Source organism: Drosophila biarmipes, unplaced genomic scaffold (genome assembly GCF_025231255.1).
Source record: "Drosophila biarmipes strain raj3 unplaced genomic scaffold, RU_DBia_V1.1 ptg000023l, whole genome shotgun sequence".
NCBI classification, from domain to species: domain Eukaryota; kingdom Metazoa; phylum Arthropoda; class Insecta; order Diptera; family Drosophilidae; genus Drosophila; species Drosophila biarmipes.
Window position 1 is genome coordinate 549,346 of NW_026114540.1, and position 12,337 is coordinate 561,682.

The window sequence follows — 12,337 nt, forward strand, 5'->3', positions numbered from 1 at the left end:
ATTAATATCGGCAGTCGTGCTCTGCGTTCTACAACCAAGTGCGCTAGTCGACCGCCCATTCGACCGCGCTTTTGACATATTCATCCTTCGAAACAAGTCAGAGCTGACCACCATGTCGACGGTTTAGGGATAAAAGTTTGGGGTCTGGTAGGAATACATGAATCGGAATCCATCTAGACGAAATTTTCTGTATCTGCTGGAGGATATCTTGATATATATGGTAGAAGTATGCATTCAACTGCCTCTTTAAAGGAGCCCAGTCGAGACCAATAGTCGTCTGGACAGCAAAGTTAGCACACAGTTTGTCTCCTGCCTGACTTCAAATCTTGATGAGAGCTCTTGCGGGTAAGACCATTCGATGCCGGTAAGATCATTTATTGGGGTAAGGGTTGATTAAGTTAGGCGCTAAGGTACTGTTGGGTTACCTGATTGACAACAAGCGATGGAGACAGTTTGCTAAGAGATGCTTGGGAGATTGAGGTATACCGACGTAGAACTGTTCGTTGCTAGCTGAACGATTCTTATATACTAGGGAACGATCAATTATATAATGTGAGAAGAGACAACAGCACCTTTTTTCGGTTGTGTTCGATGAGTTTAAGGCGCTTCTACCTTAGCTTAAAATCCACTTTTATATAATACTATTTTAATGCTAAGAAAGGTAATATGAAGTTAAGAGAAGAAATCATCGAAATTGATTGCGTCGAAAGTTACGGACTATTTTCTCAAAAGGAAATCCAAAACACACACGCACAAAAGCAAACATTTGAGCCACAATAAATTTGATGTAGTCTGCTTTTAAAAAAACTTTTAAAAATGCCCGAGAAACAAGCTTGAACGTATATTTAAATTTTCTGATGGGAGAAGCTCGCAGTTTAAATAAAATGAATAGTCCAAAGCTTTATAGGTTGAATAAAACCTTTTTCCCACCTTTATAGCGTAGAGACCGACATAAAAAATAGAATAAAATATTTTAGTGACCAAGAGGTAAGAAGACTGACCAACTAAGCAGACCAGCACACGAAGGCCAACGGAAGAAGGCAACCGGGACTCCTCGCGGAGGACAGTGAGCACTACACCGGAGACATCCAGCAGAGGCCAGGAGAGACAAGCCATATCACAGATCCTCACTAGGCCTGAGCAGATGGTATTCGGTATTCAACGAGCGGGAAATCGCCAGCGACCTCAGCCGCAGAGAGACGAGACGAGAGACCTTAGCTTTTACGCGTAACAACGTTGTGGGTATAATGTGGGCGTGGTAAACTTGTTTACTTGTTTTTACGAGATCCACTACTTTTCAGTTAAAACTTTTTCTACCATGAACTTCAAAAGCGCAACAGTTCTGCGCGATTTCTAAGCGTTACATTGGGCGTGTCATTTTCTTTTAGATGAATTGTGCATTGTGCATTACAGTTGAAATTATTTTTTTAAACTTTAAATTGTAGAAGCCACAGACTTGAGTATGTTCGAGTAATAATCTTGCTATTGTTGGCACCAAAGCAATTTTTGAGGATTTGTTTAGCAATATTTCTTAAAATTCATAAAAGTTACGGTTACCTCCAACCGATTTGTCACTTTTTTTTGGGTCTATGCAACTCGATCCGCCGTAACGTGGATAACGTGGAGTTTGGAGTATCAATTTGTCGCTGCCGAAAACACTAGCAAATCGGATAGGGCCCTCCTTTCAATGTTATAGCTAATTTATATCGAACAATCATATTGAGTTGCAGCGTGGCGTATGTAAAAAATATAGAAAGTGTATGTTTTAGTAAATCATATATTACATTTTCGTCACAGCTGCTTCTTAAAATTTTTGGTGATGATTTCCTTGTTATTCGCATTGTATCTAAGTAAATTACACCCAAAAACAATTAGGAGTCTCTTAAATTATTTTTCGGTTAAACTAGCCACGTGTGTCATATATGGTTTATAAAAAAAACAAGAAAGGAAGTTAGCTTCGGCAAGCCGAAGTTTGTATACCATTGCAGTTATACTCGTAAGAAATAATCAACCATGTAAAATTTTTAAGGATTGTTGATGAATTCATTGATATTAAAAATAAATTATTTCATTCTTTTTTTAGACCATTTTTTGACATCTATATGTTAGAGTAGTCCGAATGTTAATAAATTGAACTGGAAATTCTTAAAAATTTTAAAAATCTTATTTTAAAGCTTAGAAGGTTATATGTTAAAAAGCACGAAAGATACAATTTTTTCATATTTTCCAACTAATTTCCCGATCGTTTCTTTGGTAGCTTTATGATATAGTCGTCTGATTTTGATAAAATTGATTTCGAAATTCCTGTTATTTCCAAGCGTAGGAGGTTATATGGTAAAACAAAACACTGCAGATATAATTTTTTTAATATTATTTTACCACTAATTTTCCCGTCGTTCCTATGGCAGCTATATGATATAGTCGTCCGATTTTGATAAAATGTAATTTGAAATTCAGAACTAATAAAAAATTTTATTTCCAAGCATAGAAGGTTATATGTTAAAAAACACCGAAAATATAATTGTGTTTAATTTTTTCCCCGATAGTTCCTATGGGAGCTATAAGATATAGTTTTCCGATCCGATAGCTTTAAAACTGAGAGACTAGATTGAGTAGAAACGGACAAAAAGACGGCCACACGGACATGGCTAGATCGACTCGTCTAGTGACGCTGATCAGGAATATATATAGTTTATGGGGTCGTGTCCTTCAATGCGTTGCAAACTTCTGAACTTTCTGAAATCGTTATACCCTACTCTTCCACCAGTTTTGCGATTTATCCTATAGCAGCTTATAAGTCCTCCGATTTTGGGAAAATTAAAATTGGAATTCAGAAAAATTAAAAAAAGTTTTTTCCAAGTGTAGGAGGTTGGAAACGTCTCCTTCACTGCGTCCCAAACTTGTGGCTAAAATCATAATACCCTCTGCAAGGGTATAAAAACGATACGACCATAAAGTGTATAAAATATTTTCTTTTTATGTTCTATTTTAGTTTATTTTCAGAAATTTTCTGTAATGGTACCTACACAAGACGTGATCATAACACAGAACGCTAAATACATTACAAAGACAAATGGTTAGTAACCAAGCAAGGAGAAAACTGCTGTGATGTCACTTTAAACTTATTCTTCCAAATCTAGATCGTTGGCCCACTGTTTACACTCTTTGCAGCGTTTGTCGGCAGGAATGCCTTGTATGCACAACTTATGGAACACGTGGCCACACCTAAATCCGATGATACAATTATAAGCAGTACTTTTCATTATTACTGGGCGTTGACATAAAAGGCATAGTTTTTCGCAGAATACTTGCTGACCACGTCTGTGCAGTGTAACCACCTCGGAATGGGTATCAAAATAGTCTTCCAGTTGAATCTTATGGGCGAAAGATAATGTTTGCTCTTGGAGATTGTAGTGCCACAGCATTTTAATAAGCGATTTTCGCAGGTTCGGAATTGTCCGGCCCAATTTAATTTGGCTAACAACCACGGCGGGGTTCACATAGTCTAAAGTAATAAGGACTTTTTTTATTATTCTGAAAATATTATTTATACTTTATCATGCTTCTTACCCACAATGCCGTCTAAGACTTTGGCTACAATTTCGGGTTGTTCGGTAGTTTCATTGATAAGCTGATGCCATAAGTCGTTGTCATCATGTTCCTTGCAAAACTCGATAGCCATTTCTATGTCATTAATCTGCGAAATTTAAATTATGTATTTTAAAAACGTTTCGCTTTAAGTTTTCTTACTCTATGAATAATAATATTTAATGCTTTGGCCGCTTCCACTCCGCCCATGCAACCAAGTAAGTAGACAATCTCTGGATAATACCCTTCTTGTTTGCATATGGTCAACGCCTCCAGAATCACGTATTCCTCTGAACGCATAAGAAATGGCAAAAGTTGGTTTCGATCATACTTCGCATACATAGAAACCAGTTTACTTTGATATGCATTATTGGTATCCACTTTTTGCAAAGAGTCCAAATACTGAAAAAAAGACAAAGGAACGCTTTAACGAGTCCTCGACTATTAGATACCCGCTACTCAGCAAAAGGGATTGTAATAGAGATCAAATATGCATGCAGCAAAGCAACCGTTTTCGATGCTGTACTATATTATTTCGGAACTCAGAATAAAAATATTTGTATTTAATTGGATCGCAAACGCTTAATTTTACTTGTTACATTCTTTCTTTTACTACGAATAACGGATATAAATATAGTGTATTTATAACATGTCACGTAAGTCTTTTACCCAGTATAGATACTCTGGAGTGTGCTCCAGCTGATGGACAACGACTGCTGGCTTTATCTTGTTCTTATCTAGAAGTATTTCAAAGGCACGTTCACGATCCAATTGAACTAATGGTATAATTAATTTTGGAATGGCATCGTAAAGTTCATAGCGGCGTATTAATTGAAAGACATCCTTGTTCTGTAACCTATAAATATTTTGTCAGTCCGTTCTTAAAAGCGATTTAAATACTAACTTTAGATACATTCGAAGGGCGCTTTCGAAATCACCCTGATATGAATATAGAAGAGCCAAGGATTCGAGCAAATCGAGCAAATCAGCGTGTTGCTTACGAAAGTTATCGTGTATGGCGTTAATAACAGCCAGGCCGTCGTACAGGTGAGATGGCCATTCCTTAACAAGATTTAGAAATCCGCTTACATCGAACTTTAGAAATTCGTACAAAACCATCTCATACACGTGAGGATCGAGTTGGCATTCGTCGGATGTCGGCAGATAAGCACTAACGGTGCGTAGCTGCTGACATTTTACAAATTTAAAAATTTCTTCTTCCCAAAGGACTTTATTTTTCCCCAGCATTCGCAGGCACAGTTTTGCAGCGTCCTCCTACTTGAGCGCCAATAAATGGCTAATGTAAAGTCTAGACAATAGTAGTAATTTATTTAAACGAATCCAAGCATTAAAGTTTTTAACTTACCTGGTTATGGAGTGAACGGGAACGCTACCGCCATGAGTGGCAAGCAGTTCTATTGCCTCCTCGAATTTACTGTTTAAATTAAAGGAAATAAAAAGGAGAGCTCTTCGATGTTTTAGTGACTTGCCGATAATATACAAGTTTATAGCAAATATTCAAGAAAGTCCAAAAATAATATGAAAGTACCAACAAGGAAAGAAAACAAGGAAAATGTTAAAGTCAAGTCAAGTATTTCTATATATCAAAGCTGCGCCTAACGGACTGAAACGAACCCGACATGTCAAAGCGTATTTTACTTTGTTAGTATTTAGCACTTATTGACTAATAATAAAGTTAATAAGTTAGAGGAAACGTGCCAAGAAGGTAAAAACAACTGGAGATCCTTAATATGCTTAATGCAAAATTTGTAGCTAGATTTTTTAGAGTCCAATATTCCACGGTTCATAAGAATAGACAGACAGGCAGAGGGGTTGACTCGAAATGAGATCCTGATGAATGATATATGGTTATTTATATGTCATTATTAGCCATACTTTGCAAAAATTCAAATTCAAGCAATGAAACACGAGCAACACATAGTGTACGTCTCAGCAACATTATGTTTTGTTTTCGATAAATTGCTATGCCTTCTGAGAATGTTTCAAGATCTAACCACCAACCCATTTTTTTATTATTTTATTATTTTAGTATGTAGTGTTTTGTATGGTCTTTAGTATGAACGTCGCTTGCTGACTTGTTGGGGTACATTTTTAGCGATATCAGCTGTGCTACGACCCTGCGCGCAGGCTTCGCAACGAACAAAGAATTAATAAATTCATAACGAAATGACCAAACACTGCCCGCGTTGAATCGGTGCACGCAGCATACAATAAATGTGCCAGTAAGGTAAAATCAACTGGAGATGCTTTATATGCTTAATCCAAAATTTGTAGCTAGATTTTTTAGAGTCCAATATTCCACGGTTCATAAGAATAGACAGACAGGCAGAGGGGTTGACTCGAAAAGTGATCCTGATGAATGATATATGGTTATTTATACGAAAAAGTCAACCAACCGCCATAAATTTATACTTGCCGGAACATTTTTGTTTGGTGTTCATATGTTATTATCAGCCATACTCTGTAAAAATTCAAATTCAGCAACATTATGTTTTGTTTTCGATAAATTGCTATGCCTTCTGAGAATGTTTCAAGATCTAATCACCAACCCATTTTTTTATTATTTTAGTATGTAGTGTTTTGTGTGGTCTTTAGTATGAACGTCGCTTGCTGACTTGTTGGGGTACATTTTTAGCGATATCAGCTGTGCTACGCCCCTGCGCGCAGGCTTCGCAACGAACAAAGAATTAATAAATTCATAACGAAATGACCAAACACTGCCCGCGTTGAATCGGTGCACGCAGCATACAATAAATGTGCCAATAAGGTAAAATCAACTGGAGATGCTTTATATGCTTAATCCAAAATTTGTAGCTAGATTTTTTAGAGTCCAATATTCCACGGTTCATAAGAATAGACAGACAGGCAGAGGGGTTGACTCGAGAAGAGATCCTGATGAATGATATATGGTTATTTATACGAAAAAGTCAACCAACCGCCATAAATTTATACTTGCCGGAACATTTTTGTTTGGTGTTCATATGTCATTATTAGCCATACTTTGTAAAAATTCAAATTCAAGCAATGAAACACGAGCAAAAACATAGTGTACGTCTCAGCAACATTATGTTTTGTTTTCGATAAATTGCTATGCCTTCCGAGAATGTTTCAAGATCTAACCACCAACCCATTTTTGTATTATTTTATTATTTTAGTATGTAGTGTTTTGTATGGTCTTTAGTATGAACGTTGCTTGCAGACTTTTTGGGGTAGATTTTTAGCGATATATCAGCTGTGCTACGCCCCTGCGCGCAGTCATCGCAACGAACAAAGAAATAATAAATTCATAACGAACCTTTTTTACTGGCTGATATGATCTTCCAGCTTTTTAGGATTCTGGGGGTAAAGCAGCGAGCGTTGTTCCTCCCCAAAGTGGGGATGCGCAATCAAGTTGTTCTAGCGGGTCACGCAGCTTAACAAGTCTGGTAAACCAGTCAGATATGAGGTGCCTCAGCAGCTCTAAGTGAGCCGCTTTTGAGGAGTAATATGTAAGTTCTGCGCCATAATTTTTTTAGAGGTACCATGAAACGATCTGATCTACTAAGCTTATTATAAAGGGTCAACTGACTCTGACACAGTCAAATGGCAGGCCTTCTATTATTTGGGACATTAATGGTGGTTTACAACAAAACTGCACTCGCGTAGTGCATTGATCAACCAAATTATCTGCCGAAGCAAGCCGACTAGAGCGCGAAGTTCTGCGTGACAATTGGCGTAGTAAAAATTATCAATATATTATTTAACAAAACGATCCCCTTTAGGCATTAATATCGGCAGTCGTGCTCTGCGTTCTAGAACCAAGTGCGCTAGTCGACCGCCCATTTGACCGCGCTTTTGACATATTCAACCTTCGAAACAAGTCAGAGCTGACCACCATGTCGACGGTTTAGGGATAAAAGTTTGGGGTCTGGTAGGAATACATGAATCGGAATCCATCTAGACGAAATTTTCTGTATCTGCTGGAGGATATCTTGATATATATGGTAGAAGTATGCATTCAACTGCCTCTTTAAAGGAGTCCAGTCGAGACCAATAGTCGTCTGGACAGCAAAGTTAGCACACAGTTTGTCTCCTGCCTGACTTCAAATCTTGACGAGGGCTCTTGCGGGTAAGACCATTCGATGCCGGTAAGATCATTTATTGGGGTAAGGGTTGATTAAGTTAGGCGCTAAGGTACTGTTGGGTTACCTGATTGACAACAAGCGATGGAGACAGTTTGCTAAGAGATGCTTGGGAGATTGAGGTATACCGACGTAGAACTGTTCGTTGCTAGCTGAACGATTCTTATATACTAGGGAACGATCAATTATATAATGTGAGAAGAGACAACAGCACCTTTTTTCGGTTGTGTTCGATGAGTTTAAGGCGCTTCTACCTTAGCTTAAAATCCACTTTTATATAATACTATTTTAATGCTAAGAAAGGTAATATGAAGTTAAGAGAAGTAGTCATCGAAATTGATTGCGTCGAAAGTTACGGACTATTTTCTCAAAAGGAAATCCAAAACACACACGCTCAAAAGCAAACATTTGAGCCACAATAAATTTGATGTAGTCTGCTTTTAAAAAAACTTTTAAAAATGCCCGAGAAACAAGCTTGAACGTATATTTAAATTTTCTGATGGGAGAAGCTCGCAGTTTAAATAAAATGAATAGTCCAAAGCTTTATAGGTTGAATAAAACCTTTTTCCCACCTTTATAGCGTAGAGACCGACATAAAAAATAGAATAAAATATTTTAGTGACCAAGAGGTAAGAAGACTGACCAACTAAGCAGACCAGCACACGAAGGCCAACGGAAGAAGGCAACCGGGACTCCTCGCGGAGGACAGTGAGCACTACACCGGAGACATCCAGCAGAGGCCAGGAGAGACAAGCCATATCACAGATCCTCACTAGGCCTGAGCAGATGGTATTCGGTATTCAACGAGCGGGAAATCGCCAGCGACCTCAGCCGCAGAGAGACGAGACGAGAGACCTTAGCTTTTACGCGTAACAACGTTGTGGGTATAATGTGGGCGTGGTAAACTTGTTTACTTGTTTTTACGAGATCCACTACTTTTCAGTTAAAACTTTTTCTACCATGAACTTCAAAAGCGCAACAGTTCTGCGCGATTTCTAAGCGTTACATTGGGCGTGTCATTTTTTTTTAGATGAATTGTGCATTGTGCATTACAGTTGAAATTATTTTTTTAAACTTTAAATTGTAGAAGCCACAGACTTGAGTATGTTCGAGTAATAATCTTGCTATTGTTGGCACCAAAGCAATTTTTGAGGATTTGTTTAGCAATATTTCTTAAAATTCATAAAAGTTACGGTTACCTCCAACCGATTTGTCACTTTTTTTTGGGTCTATGCAACTCGATCCGCCGTAACGTGGATAACGTGGAGTTTGGAGTATCAATTTGTCGCTGCCGAAAACACTAGCAAATCGGATAGGGCCCTCCTTTCAATGTTATAGCTAATTTATATCGAACAATCATATTGAGTTGCAGCGTGGCGTATGTAAAAAATATAGAAAGTGTATGTTTTAGTAAATTATATATTACATTTTCGTCACAGCTGCTTCTTAAAATTTTTGGTTTTCGATTTCCTTGTTATTCGCATTGTATCTAAGTAATTTACACCCAAAAACAATTAGGAGTCTCTTAAATTATTTTTCGGTTAAACTAGCCACGTGTGTCATATATGGTTTATAAAAAAAACAAGAAAGGAAGTTAGCTTCGGCAAGCCGAAGTTTGTATACCATTGCAGTTATACTCGTAAGAAATAATCAACTATATAAACACCATGTAAAATTTTTAAGGATTGTTGATGACTTCATTGATATTAAAAATAAATTATTTCATTCTTTTTTTAGACCATTTTTTGACATCTATATGTTAGAGTAGTCCGAATGTTAATAAATTGAACTGGAAATTCTTAAAAATTTTAAAAATCTTATTTTAAAGCTTAGAAGGTTATATGTTAAAAAGCACGAAAGATACAATTTTTTCATATTTTCCAACTAATTTCCCGATCGTTTCTTTGGTAGCTTTATGATATAGTCGTCTGATTTTGATAAAATTGATTTCGAAATTCCTGTTATTTCCAAGCGTAGGAGGTTATATGGTAAAAAAAAAAACAGCGCAGATATAATTTTTTTAATATTATTTTACCACTATTTTCCCGTCGTTCCTATGGCTGCTATAAGATATAGTCGTCCGATTTTGATAAAATGTAATTTGAAATTCAGAACTAATAAAAAATTTTATTTCCAAGCAAGAAGGTTATATGTTAAAAAACACCGAAAATATAATTGTGTTTAATTTTTTCCCCGATAGTTCCTATGGGAGCTATAAGATATAGTTTTCCGATCCGACTGGTCCATGCAATAAAAATAAGACTTTTGGAAAATTTCAGCCCGATAGCTTTAAAACTGAGAGACTAGATTGAGTAGAAACGGACAAAAAGACGGCCAGACGGACATGGCTAGATCGACTCGTCTAGTGACGCTGATCAGGAATATATATAGTTTATGGGGTCGTGTCCTTCAATGCGTTGCAAACTTCTGAACTTTCTGAAATCGTTATACCCTACTCTTCCACCAGTTTTGCGATTTATCCTATAGCAGCATATAAGTCCTCCGATTTTGGGAAAATTAAAATTGGAATTCAGAAAAATTAAAAAAAGTTTTTTCCAAGTGTAGGAGGTTGGAAACGTCTCCTTCACTGCGTCCCAAACTTGTGGCTAAAATCATAATACCCTCTGCAAGGGTATAAAAACGATACGACCATAAAGTGTATAAAATATTTTCTTTTTTGTTCTATTTTAGTTTATTTTCAGAAATTTTCTGTAATGGTACCTACACAAGACGTGATCATAACACAGAACGCTAAATACATTACAAAGACAAATGGTTAGTAACCAAGCAAGGAGAAAACTGCTGTGATGTCACTTTAAACTTATTCTTCCAAATCTAGATCGTTGGCCCACTGTTTACACTCTTTGCAGCGTTTGTCGGCAGGAATGCCTTGTATGCACAACTTATGGAACACGTGGCCACACTTAAATCCGATGATACAATTATAAGCAGTATTTTTCATTATTACTGGGCGTTGACATAAAAGGCATAGTTTTTCGCAGAATACTTGCTGACCACGTCTGTGCAGTGTAACCACCTCGGAATGGGTATCAAAATAGTCTTCCAGTTGAATCTTATGGGCGAAAGATAATGTTTGCTCTTGGAGATTGTAGTGCCACAGCATTTTAATAAGCGATTTTCGCAGGTTCGGAATTGTCCGGCCCAATTTAATTTGGCTAACAACCACGGCGGGGTTCACATAGTCTAAAGTAATAAGGACTTTTTTTATTATTCTGATAATATTATTTATACTTTATCATGCTTCTTACCCACAATGCCGTCTAAGACTTTGGCTACAATTTCGGGTTGTTCGGTAGTTTCATTGATAAGCTGATGCCATAAGTCGTTGTCATCATGTTCCTTGCAAAACTCGATAGCCATTTCTATGTCATTAATCTGCGAAATTTAAATTATGTATTTTAAAAACGTTTCGCTTTAAGTTTTCTTACTCTATGAATAATAATATTTAATGCTTCGGCCGCTTCCACTCCGCCCATGCAACCAAGTAAGTAGACAATCTCTGGATAATACCCTTCTTGTTTGCATATGGTCAACGCCTCCAGAATTACGTATTCCTTTGAACGCATAAGAAATGGCAAAAGTTGGTTTCGATCATACTTCGCATACAAGGAAACCAATTTACTTTGATATGCATTATTGGTATCCACTTTTTGCAAAGAGTCCAAATACTGAAAAAAAGACAAAGGAACGCTTTAACGAGTCCTCGACTATTAGATACCCGCTACTCAGCAAAAGGGATTGTAATAGAGATCAAATATGCATGCAGCAAAGCAACCGTTTTCGATGCTGTACTATATTATTTCGGAACTCAGAATAAAAATATTTGTATTTAATTGGATCGCAAACGCTTAATTTTACTTGTTACATTCTTTCTTTTACTACGAATAACGGATATAAATATAGTGTATTTATAACATGTCACGTAAGTCTTTTACCCAGTATAGATACTCTGGAGTGTGCTCCAGCTGATGGACAACGACTGCTGGCTTTATCTTGTTCTTATCTAGAAGTATTTCAAAGGCACGTTCACGATCCAATTGAACTAATGGTATAATTAATTTTGGAATGGCATCGTAAAGTTCATAGCGGCGTATTAATTGAAAGACATCCTTGTTCTGTAACCTATAAATATTTTGTCAGTCCGTTCTTAAAAGCGATTTAAATACTAACTTTAGATACATTCGAAGGGCGCTTTCGAAATCACCCTGATATGAATATAGAAGAGCCAAGGATTCGAGCAAATGATCAGCGTGTTGCTTACGAAAGTTATCGTGTATGGCGTTAATAACAGCCAGGCCGTCGTACAGGTGAGATGGCCATTCCTTAATAAGATTTAGAAATCCGCTTACATCGAACTTTAGAAATTCGTACAAAACCATCTCGTACACGTGAGGATCGAGTTGGCATTCGTCGGATGTCGGCAGATAAGCACTAACGGTGCGTAGCTGCTGACATTTTACAAATTTAAAAATTTCTTCTTCCCAAAGGACTTTATTTTTCCCCAGCATTCGCAGGCACAGTTTTGCAGCGTCCTCATATTGCTTGAGCGCCAATAAATGGCTAATGTAAAGTCTAGACAATAGTAG

The 12,337-nt window shown here is 37.1% G+C and overlaps 1 protein-coding gene and 1 pseudogene across 7 annotated transcripts in view; both read right to left on the reverse strand.

The window, feature by feature from the left end:
• Positions 1–12,337, reverse strand: part of LOC108033085 (vacuolar protein sorting-associated protein 41 homolog) — a 94,189-nt gene that overhangs the window by 2,667 nt on the left and 79,185 nt on the right. For 3 of the 7 annotated variants that reach the window (XM_050890365.1, XM_044091416.2, XM_050890364.1), the window contains 5 exons: positions 11,922–12,323; positions 11,687–11,873; positions 11,180–11,419; positions 11,000–11,126; positions 10,399–10,934 (listed from right to left, as the gene is read on the reverse strand). In XM_050890365.1, coding sequence (XP_050746322.1) covers positions 10,552–10,934; positions 11,000–11,126; positions 11,180–11,419; positions 11,687–11,873; positions 11,922–12,323 — 1,339 coding nt within the window. In that variant the 3' untranslated portion in view covers positions 10,399–10,551. Of the gene's footprint in view, positions 1–10,398; positions 10,935–10,999; positions 11,127–11,179; positions 11,420–11,686; positions 11,874–11,921; positions 12,324–12,337 lie in introns of those variants that run through there. The other 4 variants (XR_007765669.1, XR_007765667.1, XM_044091417.2 and 1 more) reach the window with 3 other exon arrangements.
• LOC122817982 (vacuolar protein sorting-associated protein 41 homolog) lies at positions 2,969–8,488 on the reverse strand (annotated as a pseudogene).